This window comes from Anas acuta, chromosome 5 (assembly GCF_963932015.1).
Source record: "Anas acuta chromosome 5, bAnaAcu1.1, whole genome shotgun sequence".
NCBI lineage: Eukaryota > Metazoa > Chordata > Aves > Anseriformes > Anatidae > Anas > Anas acuta.
In genome coordinates, this window is record NC_088983.1 from 11766882 (window position 1) to 11789478 (window position 22597).

The 22597-nt window shown below is 43.6% G+C and overlaps 1 protein-coding gene and 1 long non-coding RNA gene across 7 annotated transcripts in view; one reads left to right on the forward strand and one right to left on the reverse strand.

Annotated features, from left to right (window-relative positions):
- The first annotated feature begins 575 nt into the window (after positions 1-575).
- LOC137856886 (uncharacterized) overlaps positions 576-22597 on the forward strand; it is a 41946-nt gene continuing 19924 nt past the window's right edge. Inside the window, exons 1-4 of one of the 6 annotated variants that reach the window (XR_011096857.1) lie at positions 624-746; positions 1086-1110; positions 2567-2743; positions 6676-6821. This is a non-coding gene — a long non-coding RNA (uncharacterized lncRNA). Of the gene's footprint in view, positions 747-1085; positions 1111-2566; positions 2744-5069; positions 6284-6675; positions 6822-22597 lie in introns of those variants that run through there. The other 5 variants (XR_011096854.1, XR_011096855.1, XR_011096856.1 and 2 more) reach the window with 5 other exon arrangements.
- DIO3 (iodothyronine deiodinase 3) lies at positions 16351-18138 on the reverse strand. Its single transcript, XM_068682756.1, has one exon. It carries the CDS (start codon positions 17773-17775, stop codon positions 16951-16953), a length of 825 nt encoding a protein of 274 aa, XP_068538857.1. The 5' UTR covers positions 17776-18138; the 3' UTR covers positions 16351-16950.

Consider the following 22597-nt stretch of genomic DNA (forward strand, 5'->3'; position numbering starts at 1 on the left):
CTACTCAGAAATGTTCTCTTGTATATCATGTTATTCACAATCTCTCTTTAAACATTGTTATTGTTGAGGATTTTTCTTTACAAGCTTCATGTTTTAAAACCATGTGGATTAATCCATTATTTGTGACTTGATTCCACTGAAATTTTTGTGATGTCACAGAAGATCAGTTCCAAATAAAACCTAGGAATGGGTCAGTCAGGATTTCATGCTATTGGGCCTTCTTGAAAGAGATATAGTCATGTTGAGCCATGATTTACTAGCAAAAGCACATGAGCTTTAAAAGTGAAGTGGTCTGAAAAATATATGAAGCATAAGCATGAATATTTAAAAATAAAATGTTTTCCAACATTTTTATGTGAAGGGTCAGCCATACAATTGAAAACATATTCTGGTTTTAAAACCTGAGAAAATAAAAAATTTAAACCAGAAATTATGGTAGTAAATAGCACATAATCTCCAGTGTACAAATCCAAAGACATCCTAGAATGAACTGGAGCTTTATCATCTTTATCATAATCATCATACAATGATATATTCCAATGTATTTATTCAGGAATATCTAGCCTCTTATGTATGTTCTACAAGCAAAAAAACGTGTAGAGATTGCCTAGATGGATGAAACAGGAAATGACAAAGCCTGATGAATCTATGAATCTTGTTTACTGAACCACATGTCTTTTTCTGTGTGTAAGAAGAGTTTTCTTCTCATCTGCGATAGAGAAAGGACCAAGCCACTCTGAACTGCAGTAAGTGGGTTAGTTGGGTTGCCATAGCTTTTCAATACAATCCAGTTATTCATTATGCAAACTATTCTTAGCTTCTTTCACTGTATAAATGGAGACAGGGTAGGTGCTTCTGTCGGCAGAAGACTAAATGTAAATAAATTACTTTTATGGTTGTTTTATAGCAATTTTCTGCTACATAGGATGCACTCACAAATGTCCTGATATCCATTTCTCAGCAAGGACAGTGTAGGAAAATAATTGTTGATAATTTGTAGTGCATGTTGTGTACCTTTGATCTTGAGAGAAAGGCCATTTTACTGATTTATCTTTATATCCTTGGAAATTTTCTTCATCTGACAGGAGGGAGACATATAGAAGAATGAAAGTGAGCATCCTTCCACCACAGGGGAAAAAAGGACATCCTTAATTTGGCATCCTTAATTTGGACATCCTTAATGTATCATGGGAATGATGGAACCTTAAGAAGTTCTGTTAACCTTAATCATTAAAAGGAGAGGGGAACCAGATAAAAAATATCTTGTATTGAAGTCTAACCATAAATTCCTATATGTAAACTATTTTTATATTTCATCTTTGTAAATACTACCAGACTTGTATCTGGGAGGAGAGCTGAGAAATTAGTGGTTTCTCACGCACCCTTTATTGTTGTGTTTTTATTTTATGGTTGATGTATTGTAAATTGCATACAAAATGACCTGCCTGCACTGAAAAGTGATATCCCTGTAACTTCTGCTCTCTAACTGGACTAATGAGTTGCTTTCTTCTCTATTTTATAATCCATCTTCATTTCTGGATTATTAAGCTTTTAGAAAAGCTATGATCTTGTAACAGTGTTCATAAACTCATATCACGTATCATATGTTACACAAAGTCTCCTAGGTATTCTTTGATTTCCAGGTTTTCCAAACATCTCTCTCCTAGATACTTTTTGAATGATTATTTCCTTTAGCTTGCGTTTTTTCCAGAATGAATCTAATTTTGGGTGATATCCAAAGCCCATTGAGGTCAGAAGAATGTCTCCTATTGACTTTAGTGGGCTTTGGATTTGATTCTTTATTTCCTATATCCAGGAGCCAAATTCTGCACACCTTATTGTTTTAATGGGAATTTTGCATAAGCAAAGCAAGCAGCATTGGGTTCCGAAGTCTGATATTTTAGGACTCCATTGCATTGTATTTCACTCTTTTCACTAGCATTTGTAATGATACAATATCATTTACAAATGTAAGTGCTGTTTATCTGTCACCATGGATAGCTAATGGAAATCTTAAGTAATGCTGAGTGAACTCTGCTGTGTCTTGCTACTGCCTCTTTCCAGACTTGATATATGTTCTTCCATTACCTTTTGTTTCAGTCTTTTAATTACTTTGCAGTTCATAAGGTTTTATCAGTGCTTGGGAAAGTGTGAATCATTTGTGGGTAAAGTTTTGAAAAACACTGTAATCAGACATGAAGTCCAGTTACTGGTTATATTCTACATATTATAACCATTGCCCAGATATGGAAAAGCACTTTAATATGTACTCAAGTCTCTCCTTATTAAGAAGAAGCAAATAGATTTTTTGAATGCAATCGCCTAAGTGGGATTTGGGTCTCAGTAAAAGCTAAGCAAAAGTTTATATTAATTCCTGAGTACGTACATTTTTTTTCCAACTGCACCTTTTATGTGTTGGTTCTCTTAGATGAAGGATTCCAAACTATTCTGCAGCTTAGGTACCTGCAGAGACTACTGTATTGGGCTTATGTGACAAGAGTTTGGTAGCCAGGGGGATTTAGGGGTGGCATCTGTGAGGCACAGCCCAGTGCTTGCTCCATTTCAGATCAGAGCCAGCCCAAGCTGCTCCAAAGACACCCACTGCTGGCCAGAGCTGAGCCATGAGTGACGCTGCTTGGGCCTCTGGGAGAGCAGATTGAAGAAAGGGAAAAATTTGCTGTGCAACTGCGGCTGGAAGAGAGGACTGAGAAAATGTGAGAGAACCAGCACTGCAAACAGCCAGGTCAGTGCAGAAGGAGGGCTGGAGGTGCTCCAGGCATGCAGCAGCAGTTCCCCTGCGGTCTGTGGAGACGCCCCTGGTGGAGCAGGCTGTCCCCCTGCAGCCCATGGGTCCCACATGGAGCAGATCTGGATGCTGCAATGTTAATCCATATTCTTCTCTTTTGAATTTTTCAATTTCTCAGTACCTGCTTCTCTTGCCATAACAGTATAATTGTCAGTATCATAAATTAACTCACTAATTCCTTTATGATCTGGGGATACATATGTCCTCCTTCTGGTTTATATTTTTTTTCTAGCTGTTTTATTAAGTACTTGTTATAAATAACTGTACCAGCAAGATTCTGCTGCTGTAGTTGCTCAGGCATATTATCCTTAGTTTCCTTGTTGGAGAATAATTTTAAAAAATTATTCTTATATTCTTTCTTTTTCCTCTTTATTTTTTTAAATCAAAATATGAATAATATTTCACAGAATCACAGAATGGTTGAGGTTGGCAGGGACTTCTTGATGCCACCTGGTCCACCCCCCTGCTCAAGCAGGGATACCCAGAGCAGGATTCACAGGACCGTGTCCAGCTGGCTTTTGAAGATCTCCAAGGAGGGAGCTCTTCAGGGAATGTAAATCAACAGGGACCTACTTTGCACACAGAAAATGTAGTCTATGATTTTTAGACAGATATTGTTTCTACACAGAAGATGTTAAGAATTCCTCAGAGGTAGTCCTTAACAGTGTACCAAATTATGGCATGTAATGAAGAAGCAAATCTGCTCAGGGAATGACTAAGACTTTGTAAAAGAATGCCATCCCAAGCAGGAACAAAAAGACAAATTTTGAACATCCTTGGGGAAAAAAAGATTCAAATTAATATTATTTTGGGTAATTTGAATGGTGGTGTTTGGCTAAAACAGAGATGTTCAGTTTAAATATTTGTAATTTTTTAATATAAAATATAATGTGAAAATTTGAACATTTCCTTTCAAAAAATGTCTGAATGAAATACATCTACATTTTAGAAGTGTTTTCCACTAAGTCAAGAAAAGATTAAATGAAATTTAATTTATTTTAAGAAGAGATTCAATGCAAATTTTCTAGTTGAGAGTTGTCTGACACATTTTTAGTCCTTTGTACAAATCATTTAACTGCACTACCTTGGTTTTCTTCCCATGTGAGAGAATATATAGTTTATTGACCTCACAGACTGTCACAATAAACAATTTGTATTTAAGCACTGTAAAGACAGAGTAGCTTAATTCCCAAAAGAAAATTTCAGAAATACTTTGGTAGTCTAACTTTCAATAAAACTAAAAAGCACCATACTCTGAATCACTAATATGAATTCATTAAAAGAAATAGTTTTTAAAGATTATTAAAAAGTCTCTAGACTTTGTTGTCCAGGGTTACATCAGACAGCCATTACATGCAAAGAGCTGGACATACCTTTTGTTTGAGATTCTTTCTTACTTTGCCCCAAGCAATGTCATATTTGACTGTTGTAATTTCATATCATCAACAGAATATGTAAACTTTCTATTTATTCCATATTTGAGATTACTCATGACTCATACTCACAATACATGCTGAACAGCAGAGATTCCAGCAGCCACCTTGTAACTCCTTGTTAGTAACCTTCCTCCCTGCAGAAAATCAGCCATTAGATCTTTCCTTTCTGTCCTTATTTGGAAAAAGCTGATAATGCAGAAGAGGATTGTTTCTCTTGCCGATGATACCTTTGCTCTGTTAAGGGTCTGTGAAGCTTTACGGAAAACCAAATCATATGCCCCCAAGTACCCAAGCACAGAATTCTAACACCGCAGTAACCAGCTCATCTTATCCACATGTTCCTAAAAATGCCTTTTGTCTCAAAAATACATTTCTGAGACATGACTTCCATCTGCAAATCTGCATTTATTCTTCCCAAGTTAAATCTCTGTCACAGCTGTAACTCCTATCCTATTGCTATGTGTGGATAATCTTGTTAAAATATGCAGTCTTTGTCTTTTAAATTTTTTGGATGCTTACCCTTTGATTACTCTAAGTATTATTTTAGCTTTATTCATAAATGGTATTGAGGGTATTTTATTGTAGAAAAAGAAGAAAAGAGTGAACAAAATAATAATTTCATGACTAAATGATTGTCATTAGGGAGCTCATTAAATAACGCTCATAAAGAAAACTGAATTTTGGATGTATATTTTGTGCATCAAAACAAAACAAAAAATCCTTCAAGGTAAGTCTGTTCCTTAACCTGCACATATTTATAGCTAACTAATTAGATGATATTTTATTTATGAGCTCTCTAATATTGTTTTCTGTGTTGTGTTTTTCAGATATATACACAGGCAACTTTTATAGAAAGTGGATTAATCTAGGCTTTGGCTTTCACTCAGCTATGTCTGGCATATACGAATCTGGGACCAGTAATAGAAGAATCTGTTTTAGAGACATGCAAATTCACATCAGTGTCACGTTTCTAAATTTCACAACAGTTTTAATTTTCATAGCTTCATACTCTGTATTTGCTATATTTCCATATAGTGTCAGTTGCCTTTTCTTTCAGCGAAGCACTGAAAAAAGTGTGTGCAAATTCAGACAAAAATTGCCTGTGCAGTTGACATTTTCTGTGGTTGAAAATGTAGCAACTCAATTCTGAATTTCAGCTTGCTTTAAACTTAGAGAAATGGTGCAACTGCCGCCTGTTTCTAATTATTCCTGAAAAGTCAGTAAGAGGTAGTATGAAGGCCAGTCAGGAGAATGATTCAGAGTAATCTGGAATTTTTAGCTATTGATCTTTGACTGATGGCATTCTCTTTGCTAAGCCTGATGTCTGTTGCCCAGATCAGAAGCTGTCTGTAGTGCCTGTTGCATTCTGTTCTGCTGAAGGTACTAAATTCCAGTGATGGGCATTCAGACAATATTCTTTTTCTTCCAAGTAGTATAAAATAATGGAGAAGGGCCTTAAAGAGGTGGCTTTTAGGTAACAATAGCTCCAGTGAAAAATTGAAATCTCCAGAATGATCAATGACACCAGCAGTTACCAAAGATCTTAGCCTGGTACTGCTACAGTCTTAAGACTGGATACCTGTATTTAAGTAGGGTCCTGAATCTGTAATGATAATGAGCTTATAAATAGTTTGATTTTAGCTGGGTTACGTCTCATGTTCATTGAGATCCATGGATGTATGTCGCTGAAGTATAAGAACTCAATTGACACAAGGGAGACTAAATATGGATTGAAAAGCTTAACGTCAGGCAACTGTGCTAATATTTTGGCCCAATCTCCTAGAAATTGATCTTTTTCTGTTTAATATTAAGAAACCACAGTGACTAAAGTAATTTTAAAATGTCTTGGCCTGGTAGCTGCAGCATCCTCCAAAAACTTAGGATCAGTACAATCAAGTGAAAAAATTGGCCAAAATTTCTTAAAGACACATAGAGCAGGAGCAAAATCCTACTAAAAGGAAAGACAACGAAAAGACGAAGCAACAGCTTTTCCACATTTTTGGCTGTGAGGTGGCAAAACAGAAAGGACCTATTTGAGATGTATGTAAGACAAATGGTTTCAGTGTTATTCTGCTTTATTTTATATAGACAAATAAGAGAGAGAGAGAGACAGTAAAGTTCCTCACCTAAGTTTGATTTTTGAAGGGTTAATCACTTGTAGCTTGCTGGCTTACTGCATTAATGCTACTATTTAATATGGATTCTTTTTTATTTCTCTTAACGCTGTTCTCACCTTTTCTTAAGCAAATCTCACTCATCCTACCTCTGTTTCTCAATGATATGTTTATTTTCACAGTTCTCTCAACCATCTCTTGCACAGGCAAATTCACTGACCATTTTTCAGTAACTTTTGAGACCTAAGAATGTACTTTCTTCATATGATCAGCTGGTAATTTGAAATCTAGGTCTCTTCTTCCTCTCATTTCCTGGCAGATTTTTAAATGGCTGTCATGGGTAGCCAGGCATCCCTGGGTGCTCCATACAAGACGCTGTTCTCCACTGAAGCTCAGATAACTATTGTCTTTGGGAATCTTCTTTATTGAACACCCATTATCCAGTGTTATGTGCTTACCTTGAGGTATATTTATTCAGTGTGTCATGTGAGCTTCTGCAGTGCAGATAACAGCAATTTACGGGACTTCCATCCTAAATTTCAAATAAGTCTGTTGTAATACCAGCTGCCTCATCCTTCATGCAGAAAAGAAAGGCAAAAGCGAAGAACATGAACTGATAATGTTACCATAGTTTAGCAATGTTTCTTTTTTCCTCATTAAAATGGAAAGCTCTTGAAGTAGAAAAATAAAAATCTATATTATCAGGAGGAGTATTTACAGCTATAGCTTTAAAATGACCAGCTCCTCCATTACAAAGATTTTTTGGAGTTCACTGCAAGGAGGAGGCAAGAATTCTTCCCTTCTTATGTACATGGTTGCACCAATGAATTTTGTGCCGACTCTGACATATCAAACACATGGCATTTCTGGTATTCAGATATGATTCCTCAGATCTAGTATTTCTTTGTTAGTTTTATGGTATGTATATGTATATATTTTTAATTTAAGTATAGACCCTAAAAACCTTCTTATTTAAAGAAAGCTCTCAAATGGTCATAGGCTTAATGTCCTTCCATCCTTTTTACAGGAAAAAAAAAATGACTAAAACTTGAAGTCAGACTCTGGCATGCTTGAATACCATATGCCTGCACTATTGAGAGACTGGAACAGAGTATCTGGAGAAAGATGAGAGAGTGTGGGTGGCAATAGAAAAAACAACCACGACTGTAAGTTAGCAAGATAATATCCTTACTTTCTTCTGTGGGTCTCAAGAGTGATTAAAAAAACATTGGTGTTTTAAAAATATTGCTGAAGACTACAGTGTGACTCATAATGCTTAAGAGAATGGAATTCTTGGAAGTTTCACTGTAATGCCAGATTTTAGAATGGAGGGCAGCAGAGCTGCAGAGAAGTAACACAAGGCTATGTTGATGAAGAAAGAACATCTCTGAGGAAATGCAGGCGGGAGAGAAAGAAAGAAAAGAAACTGAGCCTGGGGAGAGATGACAAGACAATTATTTATGAGAACTGTTGCTTACATTGATGGGAATGTTTCACTGCTTTTTGAGATTTTATTGGCCAGCATGCCTGCCTACACAATGCTTGGTCATATGCACAGCAGGGTAAGATATGTAAACATATTGACCAATCAGTTACATGCAAGTCTGAAAGTCCATCCTAGGGCTAGCCTGAAGATTTTCAATGATTTTTTTTTTTTTTTTTTTGGTGAATTCACATTTGTGGAAAGAGCTATTTTATGTGGGAATGTATTGGCTAACAGCAAATTTTCATTGGGAAGGTTTTTCAAATCACAACAGACTGTCTGGTCAGAATAAAATAAAGAAGAATGATAATAATCTGGAAATAAATAGTAGCCTCACATTACTGAAGCATGCACCTGATTTTTTGCTTGTTACTATAACATACCTGTTTTATACTCTTAATGAGTACCTTTGCAATGAAAGTGAAAAATATTTTCCCAGCCATCCTTCACAAATGTTGATCAAAACATATTCCACCAAAGTTCCAAGGAAATGGTTTGTGTTCATAGGCTATGACATGGTCAGGAATATGGAAATTCCAAGTTTAAATCTAGGAATGTGAGCTAGACTTTTACCAGAGCTTCCTCCTTTAAGCGAGTGTCCTAACTATCTGACAGTTCAGGAGTGGTTGGATTCTCACTATTACTTATGTGGAGAAAGAAATTCTACTGGAAGTCTAAATACTGGACTCTAAGCTCATTTATTCATTCGTTTGTTTGCTTGTTGTAAAAGATTCTTCTTATTGTCTAGTCTCTCCTACCAACTTATGTATAGCTTGTGCATGCAGTTAAATAGAATATATTTGTTCACAAAACTGAAAATGAATGAATTTATACAAAATGAAAATGGCTTAAAGGTGGATAGTGCCGCTGACTGGTTAGAAACTTTGTATAACTTTTAAAGACTTAATGATTATTTGTCTGAAAATCCACATCTGAGAAATATGTGGTACTTTCAAAAAAAAAATTTATAGCCAGCAGTGGCACAAATATGACGCTGTTCACATAAATGATGGTCATATATCACGGTTAAATAAATAGCCTCAATGAACAATTAGTTGATATGTTCTTGGCTGAAATTTGTTCATGTAATTTGATTGATGAAGTGTGTGGATAAAGAATAGATTAACAGATCATAACCAGTTCATGAATGATTCATGAACAGGAAGAAAGACTAGAGAGCAGGGAATTTGAATAATATATATATTTTATTTAATTTGTGTAAGAGGAAAATGTAGATTCTTGAGTTGGCCAAAATAGAAAATGAAACCTTTCATTCTTTGTTTTGTATATCTTTTCTGGAAAACTAAATCTAGGTATATTTAGAAATGAAACATCTTAAATGAAAAAAAGTGGTCTATGATGAAAATATGAGCATAGATTTTTAAAAAAATTTTTAGTTTTAATGTGTTTATGTTTTAATGAATTCTTGTTAGAATAATTTTGTAATTGTCAGATGGAAGACTTGTGGATTTTAGCCATGTTGAACTGGCAACTTGGCTGGGTAAAACACAACCAAAAATTTATCCAGTTTCACTGGATTTACATTCTACCAATTCCTTAATTTCTCAAAGTACTGAGCTGAGAAATGTTTATCAAATACAGGATTAGTGCAACTAAGTTGTTCTCATCATCCTGTAGATTTCATAATACATGGTGAACACAACCAGACTGTTGTGATCTCAAAGTCAGCAGTAAAATCTACAATGCATAATGATGCTAGGTTCTCAAAAATACAGGATCTTGGACAGAGTGAAGAAATGCACCAAAAATTTGAGTAAACAACACCAAGACAATCTGCATCTTCTGAGTTTGTGTAGGAGATAAGTCAAATCTGGGAAACATTTTCTGATATGTCCATTAACGGATGTACAACTCATCCAATCACTTGGGAGCTAATACTGCACTTTTCTGTTCTGTGCATAAAAAATGTCATGCCAAATGACTCTGAGTGGTATCCTTAATAATGAATTTACGACCATCAGTAAGGAGCCTTCTTCGATTGTCTGCATTAAAGCAGCAGTTGATTATAATCCCAACCAGTGATGCTTTTCCTTGGCCTTATTAAAAAGAACAGCATACAAGGCAATCATACCCTTGGGTGTCTTTTGACTTGCTCAAAAGTATGGCTTAAGTGTTGATTTCTTTTCCAACAAAAACCCACCCAAATTACATTTTACAATGATGACACATCTTTGTCTGAAAATGAATGACATGGGAATTGCAATGAATGCCCTGATTGTTCACCTGGCATTAAAAATAGCACCAGGTTCACAGAAAATACTTAGCCAGACATATCTGTCAACTGTCATGTGCTGTGCATGGGAAATAGAAAACTGGCTACCTCATTTCATCATCCTGCAGCTTGGGCCATGTCTCATGCACTTGTAGTGCAGACTGCAGTCTCTCAGAGACCCTACCTGCTAGATGGTTTCTTCCCCATCCCCTTCCCGGATTCATGAGGCAAAAAAATCCTTGACAGTTCTGGAAGTCAGCGGGTGCATACAATAACTGGAAATATAAAATAAAGCCCGTTTTTCCTTTTTGTCAAGTCTTTTTCCTAAGGATTAGATTTATTAACAAACAAAAGATTCCCAAACGGGTTTATAGTAACGCAATGTATGTAGTAAAAGACAAGGGAGATCTTTCCAGCTTCCAGCAGTGTCTGCAAGAAGTGCCAATACTTATCCCTCTGGATAGCTTCTATCCAACTTTAGGAAATAGAGATGTATTTCTATACTACACACCAGTATGTTTCAATTCTACCCGTAAATCACTTCAGAGTTTCTTCAAACCTCTCTTGTGTTTATGAGAGTGGGTCTGAAATACAGTCAATAAAAATACAGAAAGTGAGATCAATGACATTTTTTCCTTGATCTGTTCTTTTTTCTTCTGTTCTGTTCCTACTAATAGATAATTTCTGGAAATATTTTGGCTTAGTGAATAAAGTGAAGACATCTCATGGGAATAGAAGAAGTCTTGCTGGTTAGTTCTGAGGGATGGTTCCAAGCTTTACAAATACCTTAACCATTGACTTTGTTTGATGTTATGGTAGATTATTCATTATCTGAGATACATCAATCAGCTAAACACTAAGAAAAAAATCATAGATCTATGAACATCAAAAAATCAGAGTTTAGCATAATCAGTGCAGTGGTATGCATTCTAGAGAAGGGAATATGCAGTTAAAAGAAAAAAATAAAGACAGAGGAAACAAGATTGCTGAGTTCCATTTAATATTTTGTATTTCCCCAGAACAGTTCATGATTCATTGACATACGTGCAACGGTTGTGTTCCATTTAGAGTGAAAAGAAGTAGAAATTAACTTGGTAACTTGCTTAAATTTTTGTACAATTATCACTTTTTGAAATAAATATTTAATTCTATAAAACGCACAACCCCCTGCCTCTCCCTTTCCAATGTTCCAAAAACACTTTGGACTAATTTTGATCTCTGTTTGCAATTGTATGCATATGTCTGAATCATTAGTAGCACAGTATGTTCTCTACGTCCATGTGCTACAAATCCAGTTGACAACAGCTTTACATCCTATTCTTTCCTGATTGTCCTTCATCACAAATGGTACAGGATCAAGAAACTAAACAGCATTTTTTTCTTGCTTTGAATTGTGCAACTTCCAGACTTTCTTCAGCCTGGTTCCACAGTTTTTAAAAGGGTCACTTCCCTTATAGCAATTTTAAAATTGATAATATGTACCTCTAAATTTTGTTTTTCATGTAATAAAATGTCAGTTTTCATAAATGTATGTTTTAAAATGTATCCTTAGTTTACGCAATGATTTTTGTTCTTAGGAATTAATTCCACTCTCAGATCTTCAGCACTAATTTTATCTTCAGCATGATCATGTTTGTGAAGTTAAATGAGCTCTGAGAAAGCTCTGAAAGATGTTTCAACATGAAATTTTTCCACATTTAGGATACCTGACATGAGATTCTGTGCTGTGGGAACTAGTTTAAACTCCGCGGTGTGGCACATCATTTGAATTGTGCCTGATAACTTGAAAGTGATTGAATCAGTATACTCAATTTAGAGTTTTGGCTACTGCAAGAAATTTATCTCCTGACTGACTCTTAAATAAATAAATAAATAAATAAATAAATAAATAAATAAATAAATAAATCTGGAGGCACCAAGGCAATAGGAATGTGACTCTAAAAATGCCTCCCAAGGTGCCTTAGAGTGGATGTAATAGTGTGGTGAAAGACAGACTGCTCCAGCACTAGTTGCTGTCTAAGCCAAAGAAAGTGAGAGGGAGAAGACAAACAAAAGAGACAGAAAGCTTTGTCATGGTCCTTACTCTCATTTCTAGGAGATTTGGTAAAATTTAAATCTGTTTATAGATTAGAGTAGTGCACATTATTCTATAATTGATTATGGGAATCCCCTTCTGCCCCTTGTGCCCAATTCATCTGTGAACGTCCCTGGTAAGAACTGCAGCAATTTGCTGTTGTCTTTGTTGGGCACTCAGGGTATACCTCTGTGCCAGGATATTTCCGGGCACTTGGAGAATGATGTGTAGGAGGCTGAGCTACCTCGCCCCATCTGGCCACATCTTAAAGGTCCTGTCAAGATGGGAGGATATTTATTACTTGAAAGGAAATAGAAGCAAATGCTTCCTGCTTGCAGGTGTAGGTTTTCATTTATAATTCCCTTTCAAGGAATAAACAAGAGAGGAAGTCAGAGCACAGCTATTAACTTGGAAAAGAAAGAGGAAACAAAGACAGGCCTGACCTTCTCTGTCTGATGGGCTCAGGAGCTCCATGGACCAGACTGTGGGGTCCTTAATCTTGTGAACATAGTGTTTTACATTCTGATCCCGAGAAGTATTATATAAAACATATTAGCTGAAGTATTTTAACCTTGTCTTGGTATTCTCACATTACTGAAGTATGAAGTAATGTGAAAGTACTGAATAATGCTCACTGTTCTAGTTAGGATGTTTTTGGCCATTGATTGTTAGTGCATTTGCCACTGTAAACCACTTCCAAAATCTCTGAAGTGGCAGGTGGAAGGCCAAAGACAAGAAATACTTGGAGTAATCAATTAAGCGGAGGTCAGAAATGAACCCCTTTTCAAGAGGCATCATCAAGAATTAGTCTGAAAGGAGAAATTTGCAAAGAAGGACGCAGGTGCCAAATTCCTTTTGGCAGCTGGATGCTTAAAGTCATTTAACACTGAAAGATACCTGATTTAAATCCCAAGACACTAAGAGGATGTGCCTTAACGCGTGCGAGGGAGCGCATATCGATGGGGTGCACAACTCTCACGCTGTAGGGAGGGTGCAGGATGGTGAGGAAACATGCTGACATTCCCAAGTGCTGGCAGGATTTAAGACACTGGCACTCTCAGTGAGGAGGAACTTGAGAATGATTTTTGAGCTCTATTTTCAAACAGCTGTCTTGTCTTCCGCAGCATGCTGTAGAAAAACAGCGGTTTTGAACCATTAGAAAAGCAAAGGAAGTGCAATAGCCCAGATTTTGATCATAATTACACCCAGGTGGTTCTGAAGTGACTACACCCGTGTCATTGAAGTTACACCAGTGCAAAACTTGCGAGAGAAATGAATCAAGCCCTTTGTTTTCTTGCATTTGTGTACCAAAAGAGCACTCTAACAGCTCTTAGTAAATAATAAATTAATAATGACATGATGATCTCCCTTGTGACTGGAAGAAGTACAGAAAAATTAGTGTCAGGGTAAGAATTTGCTTGCAGGATTCTTTGAATGTGTCATTTCTGGATTTATATCAGATATATGATGTTTTGCTGGACTGATTTTAATTTCATCCAGTTTACTTCAAACATCAGACACATCAAATTTAGTCAATTAGTGTGTGGTGAACAATACAAAACCGAGAACATACAGTTTATGGGTTAGAGGAGTAAGATCTCTGGTCTGTTCATCATTGAACACCTTTAAATCGCCAGCAAAAAAAAAAAAGTAGTAATGAAAACAATTAATGAAAAAAAAGCCACAAAAACAAGTGCTTTTGCTGCCTGTCTGTTGTAAAGCAAATAATACTTTAGTGGTTGGTTTCGTTTGTATTTCCCCATTTGTGCCTCAGAATGCACCAGACTGCAACGTTACATCACATTTCAATGACTGGAACCATGTCCTGAGATCCCCCTCCGACCACACGACGACTTCCTTCTTGCTGTTCCCCTCCCAGCTTGAGGACTGCATGCGATTATGCTGAGGACATAATTCAATTAATTATTGACAGAACACGTAATCACCACTTAGATCTCTCTCTCTGATAAATCTCTTCCCTGCTCTCTGACTTCTGTTTGTCAGGCGCTTGGGGGGGTGGAGGGGTGGAAAGGCAATAAAAATGTGTTTTAAAGATACGATATTTCCCAATACTCTGTATCAGCTGGAGAGGCTTCTGACACCCCGGGCTTTTTAGATGTAGAGCATATTGTTCCAATCTGTGCTAAACAAGTACCCCCGAGGAAGCTCACTGGGATGGAGGCTCATGATTCATTTTAAATAGAAGGCATAATAGGAGCAGATAACTTTGATTTGTGCAGAGGAGAAGTGTGATCTCTTTCAGGGGTTTTGGGCTTTCACTGCATTTTCTTCTTCTAATGCTGATTAAAGACAAAGTGATAAATAAGAGCTCTGTGTTCGGTTTAAAGGAGGCATGTAGCTTTAGAGAGCTGACTTATTGAGAAACACGACAAACAAACAAACAAAAACCCCTGACCTCCGATACCCTTTGACCAAAATCCGCTAGTAGCAGAAAGTGAAGACGAGAGTTTCTTTCACTAGTAGAAAGAACCCAGGCAAGGACAGTGACCTCTTCTTTCCGTATGACTGGAAAATGTCCCGGGGGCTGGACCGGGTGGGGACGTGCCGGGGGGTCAGCCGCAACTCGGGGTCCTACCCAAATCATGCCAAAAGCGGGCACGGAAGGGCGAGAGCGAGGTGACGAAAGCAAAGAAGGGCTTTATTATAAACCGAGGAGAAAAAGCTGTGGAGAAAAAAAGGCTGTTGCCAGCCTTGTGCCCTGACTGGAGGAGACAGCCCCGGGTTTTGTGTGGGTCCCCACGGGCACCTGCCCCAAAGGATGGCTGTGGGGTGGCGAAAGGGGGCCGGGGCACGGTGGCATCGGGGGGATGGCGGGGAGAAGCAGCGGCCCCGGGGCTGGCGGAGCTCCCCAGGACCTCCACCTGCTGCGGGCCCGCTGCCCTGGGCTCCTCCGGTCTCCTCCGGTGCCTTTCGCATCGCCCCAACCGACTTGGGTTCCTCCCGCGGCAGGAAGCCCGTGTGAAGGCAGCGGAGCGGCTCCATCCTTATGTAAGAGGCAGCCGAGATTGTGCCGCGCCGGGCAGATGCTTGCAAAGCCGGGGCAGGCGAAAAGAGCTGGCCCGGTCCCTCGTGGGGCCGGAGGAGGGGAACTGGGGCACCCCCGCCGCAAGGTGCCGCCCGGCCCGGCCGCTGGGAGCCGCTCGGCCACCGACGCCTCCCCCCGACCCCGGGGTGCGGAGCCCGCAGGGATGAGCCCCTGGAGGAGTGGAGCCGGGGTGCCGCTGCTGCCGCCCCGCCGCTGGGGATGCTCCCGAGGCTTCCCCTGGGCTCCGGGGCACCGGAGAGGGCGCAGAACTTGGCGTCGGGGAGGCTGAGAGGCGTGCCGTCGGGGCTCGACGGGACTCCTTGTCCTAAAAGATCCAGGGGGACTCGTGGGTCCCTTGGGGGCCTCTCGGCCCCCGCCTCTCCAACGCGGGCTGCGAGCCCCCTGCCGCAGCTCGCTGGGGAGGACAGCCCCGCCGGGGCCGCCCCGTCGTGCCACTGCCCTAAGGCACAACGGGAGGTGCCTGGCGGCTCCCGGGCGGCCTCGGCGGGGCTCTCAGGATGCTCTCCGCGCTCGCCATCACCTGGAGGCCAACTCCGGCTGCCCCCCGCTGCCTCTCCCTCTGGAAGCGCGCCCCCCGGGGGGCCGAGCCCCCAGCCTCTCTGCCCGAGCCCCGCGGGGCCGGTCCCGCCTGGCCGCAGGTGCGGTCGCGTCCGCTCCCAACCAGGGGGGAGGCACCGGCATCTCGGAGCCGCCTGCGCGCTCGCGACGGGGCGTCCTCGACGGGGCGGCTCACCCTGCTGGGGCGGCTTTCCCCCTCCGGAGTTTTGGCTGAGGTTCACTTGTTTTGGCCGAGGTTCACCTCTGCACCTTCGCTCTCCCTGGGCGCAACCCCGCGGGGCGGCTCAGAGGGGTGAGAGCGGGGGCGCGCAGTCCCCCGGGGGTGGGTTTTAGGGCCAGCGTCGTTCCCCCTCCCGCGGGAGCCCCGGAGGTGTGTTTTTCCCCTGGGGACCCTCAGTGCCCCCCTTCTCCTTCGGGTCTTGCCGCAGCCCTGTTCGCCGCCCCCAGCTGCGCATCCTCTCCCTCCTGCCGCTTCGCCTTCCCCTCCTCAGCCGCGAAGAGGACGCTACAAGGTAGGCAAAAGGGAAAGTGAATGTGGCGCTCTGGAGCGAGATAGAGAGAGACGGGCAAGGTTAGACGTGTATTTACTCAACCTTTATTATTTAAAAAAATTCATAAAAAAAAAGGTGAACGAACGTCTTACAAAACCCCCCCATAAATAGGACATTCCGTTCAGCTCTGGCTATTGGCAGTTCTAGCATTTGACAACATCAGACACGATTTCCTGGCATTAGAGAAACCCATTTCAAAATCGGTCATCACAAAGAAATACTAGAAATCCCAGTTAGCACTTGCTAGGCAGCACGGAGCACTTGTACACAACTTTTCAGACACACACCCGCGCACACACGCAGCTGGGAACAGATCCCGAAGGAAGAGAGCCTCCTTAAAAATTAGTAAACGCTTCTCCAAATAAAAGAAAAAAAAAAAAAAAAGAAGAGTTATTTACAAAACGCACATGGAAATACAGTATCGACAGAGCGTGGCTGGCAAATCAACATGATTTGAATAGAGAAAGGACTATGGCACATCTTGCTCGAAAGCTCGCACGGCAGCCTCCTTCGAGTGTCCCCGGGGAGGAGGGCTCCTGCCATCCGCGTCGCGGTGCCTTCTCCCTCGCCACCTCTCCTCCCGCCCTCCCCTCCCCTCTCCGCCTCTGCGCCTTTTGCCAGGTCCTTTTTACACTTGGATGACCACCGTGCTGGGGCTCTGGAGCCGGGTTTTGTATTGGTCTAGCCAGCTTCTCAGCTCCGAGATCTTGTAGCCCTCTGGTCCTCTGCCTCCCTGGTACATCACCTTCTCCTCCTGGATGATGTAGAGCCTCTCGAAGTAGGCACCGTAGGCGGCGCTGGAAGCATTGTCCATGGTGTCCACGGCCAGGGGGCAATCGGGCGCCCCTTCCCTCATCAGCTGAGCTGCCCGCAGCCTGTCCTGGAGGCACTGGTGTTTGGGGATGTTGTAGGCTGCGTCCGAGCTGACCCAGCCGTCGGAGGGGTGTGCTTCTTCGATGTACACCAGCAGGAAGTCGGCAATGTCCACGAAGTGCGCGGCCAGGCGCTGGAAGGACCGGAGGCGGGCCATGAACGGGGGTCAGGTGCAGCTGCCGAAGTTGAGGATGAGGGGTCTCTTGCCGCGGGCGAAGTCCAGGATGCGGAGCCTCTTCTGCCCGTCCAGCTGGATCACCTCGGGGTTGGGGGCCAAGGAGCCCACGTGCGCCGACTTGAAGAAGTCCAGCTTCTGCCCGTGCCACACGGCTTTCAGCGACTCCAGCGTGAACATGCGGTTGGAGTCGGACACGCAGACTGGGGGGTCGTCGGGGGGCGGCCCCTCGCTGGCTCTGGCCACCTCCTCCGCCGTGGGCATCAGCAGCATCTTCTTCCTAATGCACAGAAAATCCAGGAGCCAGAGCATCACGGCGGTGAGCAGGAAGCGGGGGAAGAGGAGGATGCAGGCGGCCGCCTGGGTGAGCAGCTGCAAGGTGTGAACGCCGAGGGAGTGGAGCATCGCCGCGGCTGGTGTTGCGGGGCGCCGGCTGCCCGGGGGCCCCCACGTACCCTGCTTGCCGGGGTCTGCGCGGCACGGCTGAGATCCCGCTTCTCTTTAAGCCCATTTTATAGTCAGGGATTTAAATGAAAAGTGACTCCACCTCCGGCCAGAACCCGCCCCTCTGGAACTTGAGCCTGGGGATTACCTACCCCTCCACTCTAATGACCTAAAAATACACAGACAAAGGGGGAGAGAGCCCCGGCGGGAGCTGCGAGGGGACGTGCAGCCGAGCAGGGAGCAGCCGCTATCAGGCCCCAGCAGAGAGTCCGCGATAGGGCACGGCCGGGGTCCCCGGCCGCAGATAGCGGCGGCCGCTCGCTGCCAGCCCCGCCGGGGACAATGCAACAGGCGCAGCCCGAGCCACCCCCCCGCCCCGACAGCGGGGCCGGGGCCGCTCAGGAGCGGGGCCGGGGCAGCGCCGTCCCGGCGGCGCCCGCAGGTGACAGGGACGGGCCGCCCGCTCCGCGCCGCGTCCCTCCCCGCTCCTCAGCCCCTGGCCCGGGCACAGTCGTAACCGGGCACAGCCACACGCGGGCACGGCCACAACCGGGCACAACCACAACCGGGCACCGGGGGCACCGGGGCTCGAACCCGCGGCCCCGCCCGCGTCCTCCCGCGGCGGGGCGGGACGGGACGGGACGGGACGGACGGGGAGCACGGGACGGGACGGGACGGGGCGGGCGGCGGGCGCTGCCCCGGCCCCGCGGCGGGGCTCGGGGGGTGCCAGGTGGGCTCCGGCCGGCGGGCGCTGCCCCGCGGCGGAGGAGGGGCGGGCGGCGGGCGGCGCTGCGGCCGCTAAGGGGAGCTGTTGCCCGAGAAGCGGCGGCGGCCGTGCCGGTGCTGGTGGCGGCGAAGGGGGGGAGCCGCCGGGCCCTGCCGCTCCCCCCCCCCCCCGGCCCCCGGGTGTCCGCTGCCCGGCGGGGCCGGCCGGGTGTGAAGGCGGGGCCGGGCCGTGCCGCGGGGAGGCCGTCGGGAGAGCTCGACGGCGGCCCGGATGGGGCCGGAGTGGCGGTCCCGGGGCTGCACTCCTGTCCCGTCCCGTCCCGTCCCGTCCTCTGGGCTTGTCCCCTGGAACCCCTCCCGTTGGCAGTGGGGACAGCTGGGCATGGCCCCCACTGTGTCGCCCACTGCACCCAGGTGAGCTGGAAGCCTCGATGCCCCCCTGCAGCGACCCAGGAGGAAGCAGCAGTATTGTGTTGTGTTGTCCTGCGAAGTAGAAATCCCAGCCCCTCGCGTCATGGGCCTAGTGAAGTCCTCATGCAGTGGGGTGGTGAGGCACGTCGTGGGCAACGTCAGGTGGACCCGTGTGTCCTGTCCACGGAGCAGACACATGAATGCCAGTTTTAGGGTTGAGGGCTGTGTTACTGGCCGTGAAATACTTGCAGTACGCAGAGGCGAGCACAGACTAGCTGCCTCCAGCCTTCACCCGGGCAGGAGGAATTTATAGCCCATAAATTCCTTCTTGCTGGGCTAGATGGAGACCTGTACTAGAGGTATGTGGCTTAAATCTAGTTTGGTGTCTAGACACAATCCTAGGCAAAAACCGACGTTTCTGTTCACAGCCTTGCCACTCCATTGATGCAGGGTTCCCAGCTTGTGGCATGAACATCATTTCCTCACCAGCTTCTTCAGAAAGGGCTGTTAGGGTTGCCCAAAATGCCCAGTGCTGCCCTCTGCTATGCAGGCGTGACTCAGGCATTCAGGAATTGCTGTAGAAGCGCGCTCACAGGTGCCTGTTGCCTGGACCCTGGGGATGCACAACCCAAGCATGCAATGTGCATATCAGAGCCCTGTTTCTGCATGTGGTCAATGCCAGGTATCTGGCTACAGATTCCTAGTGACTCACAGGACCTGCAACCTGCCCCGGGTGCAGCGAGCACTTCTTCAGACGTGGCTGTGCACGTCTCTGCGCCTCCCATCTGACATCTGCAAAATGGAAAAACTAATGCTGAGCCTCCTCCTGGGAGTCCAGGCGGCTTACTTCATTTTTTATGTAACTTATTATGAGAACCCTGAATAAAAGGCACAATTAAAATCTCGTTTTATTTTTTTTCTATATCTGGTTCAAAACAGACTCTTTTAGAACAATCTAACTAGGCACTTGGGTTGCAGCCCCCCATGGATCATGGATCAGCTGGTGTCAACAGCGAGTAGAGTGAATTCAGTGTTGTAGTATCTGAATGGAAATATATGCTCTGGTCCTCATAATGACACGTTCATACACTAGCCTGACTAATAACTTTTTTGGCATTCTGTAGTGCTCAGTCCAGGGAAAATTACTGAGTAGATATTTACTATATTGTCAAACTTATTTTGAACTCTTCATGTGGGCCTCTCACCACCTCTCTGTGCAGTTATGCAATCTTGAAAACCACAAATTAAAGCCTCTAAACAGACGCAATAACAAATTGTGGTAGCTCTGAAGAAACCCCCAGGAAAAAAAAATTGATCTCTAAAAGCGACCTCTTCAAACTATGCTGACAGACAAAAGCCTGAGTAAACAGATGGCTTTGCAACCCTGAATATCAACAAACTTTGCTCTACCAGATCAGTGAGAGATATTCTGAGGTAAAAAAAAAAAAGTATTTGGTCTTATATAGCGTATTTGTAGCTGAATAGGGACTTTGGAAATGCGTTTTTCCCTAATCCCTGGAATAAACTTTGTTTTATTTTTATAGCTTGAAGGAAACTTTTGAATTGGGGTTTCCTATTCAGCTGTGGATAGGGCAGAGAACTGAAGCACTTTGCTACAATGACCCAGCACTACCCTTCCCTACCATAGGAAAATTCAAGTATAACCTGAGGCTGCTGTTTCCTAACGAAGCGGTGGCTCTGCATGGCTCTGCAAGTCATGCACTGCTTCATTCAGTCTAAGTACAGCATTCATTTGTATTTACGCAAAACTCCGTGGGAAAGGGTGAAATTCTGTCTTTGGTTTTAGGGAGGTTTGATGTGATGTGTTACTGCCATTCGCGTGTCTATGTTGTGCTGGATATTTTTCAAAATCATGCCCCAATAAGCCCTCCATATATTTCACAAGGGCAGTACCTTCCTCTGGGAAGTTGGGCTATTTTTAGGTACCGGAAGGTAACGGGTGATTCTAGGAATCCCTATTGCTGCTACTAATACTGTGGGAACTTGTGTCTTCCTGCACGTTCATAGCATATAGTCTAAAATATGAGATTTACAGTGGCACATCTGGTTATGGGTGGTTTTTACTCTTCTGCATGTGGTCTGTGGTTCATCAGCCAGTAACCTTACGCATATAGAAGTTTGTGTGTGTGTGTCTGCATGCGTGCACTTGCAGGGTTCACATTATTTGCCTTTTGGAGAACTTTATAGTTGTAGTTTTTCTTGATTTGATAAATGTAACTTGTAACTCTTTAAAAGTTCTTTTATAAACAGGAGCTACAAAATAAATTCAGCAACTTATAAAAACAAAACCTCAAAAAGCTGAAATTAAAAACATTAAAAACAAGCTTTGATGTAGAGGATGTGTTGAAATGGTATATTTACATGTTTATTTTCTGTTTTATAATTTCCTGGGCAAAGGCACGCAATGCTTTCTGACAGGAAACAAAATATATTTTGGAAGAATTCCATCTCTCATGTCAGCTAGGCTACATGTCATTAGCGTGTTAGAAGTGAGCTTTATGAGAGGGAGATGAAAAAGCCTCCACTGCAGTTTGGATTGGGCCTTGAAATAAGAGCTGAGCAATTTCACCTCGTGTAAACGGCCACCCATTTCCAGCAGCTGTGGAGAGGTGCGGCAGCGCAGCGGTAGTTTGCTGTCTGGTATCTGTAAGAACTGGGTAAATGCTAAATCCAAGGTGGCTAAACTCCATTTGCACTTGTTTGCCCTTAGCGAGGCCTCTGCAAAGAAGTTACTGGAAGGCTGGAGTCTGCACATGGGTCTGGATCTCTCTGGACCTACATCCCTTGTAACCTTTCATCACTTTTAGATGACACATGTTTTAATTCTGCTCCTTTTTTTTTAATATATACATGACTCAAGAAAAAAACATGCAAAGTCAAGGAGCTAGCCAATACTTTGAGTAGCTTAGAGAATTGAAAGAAAATAAGTGCTGCACTGCAGACTGGTGTGTAAAATCACTAGCAGAGCCATGGGCTTTGATTCCCCACCCCAGCATTTTCACCTTTGAATACATGACAAGTATGACATATATGACAAAGAGGTTCCCTGCACTGAAGCTTATTAATGTTTTTCTTTTCCCCACTTGCTCATTTTGGGTTGAACTGGGATAGAATTGTTTATTTTGGAGGGAGGACTGATTCCAGAACTATAGGTCTTGTAGTGCAACACTCAGCTCCCACCCCAAGTGGAAACCAACATTTTCTTGAGCCTGTGAGCCACCTGCCAAAGCTCTGCAGCACTGACTTAGTAGCAGTCCCCTGATGTGCTGATGGGTTTCTGCACATGTTTCTACACCATTAGTGCCCCTGTTGTGCCAGCAGCCTACCAGGCTGTGATAGAAACCAGATAACTGGAAGGTTCTGGATGAGAGAGAGAGGGTATTTTACTGGATCTGTTTTTTTTTTTTTTTTTTTGAACCTGGATGATTTTGGTGACTGGGTTTACTTTAGGACCCCTGAAATAGCGGTAATAGCACTACTTACAGTGCAACTTGATGAACACCAAAAGGTGCAATTTCCTACCCTATTGTTCTTTCCTTGCTTCTTGCATTGTGATCCTGCAATGACCCGTGGAGACCTGGTTTGGGCAACTAAGGGAGCAGAAAAGCTTAGCTCTACAAACTGA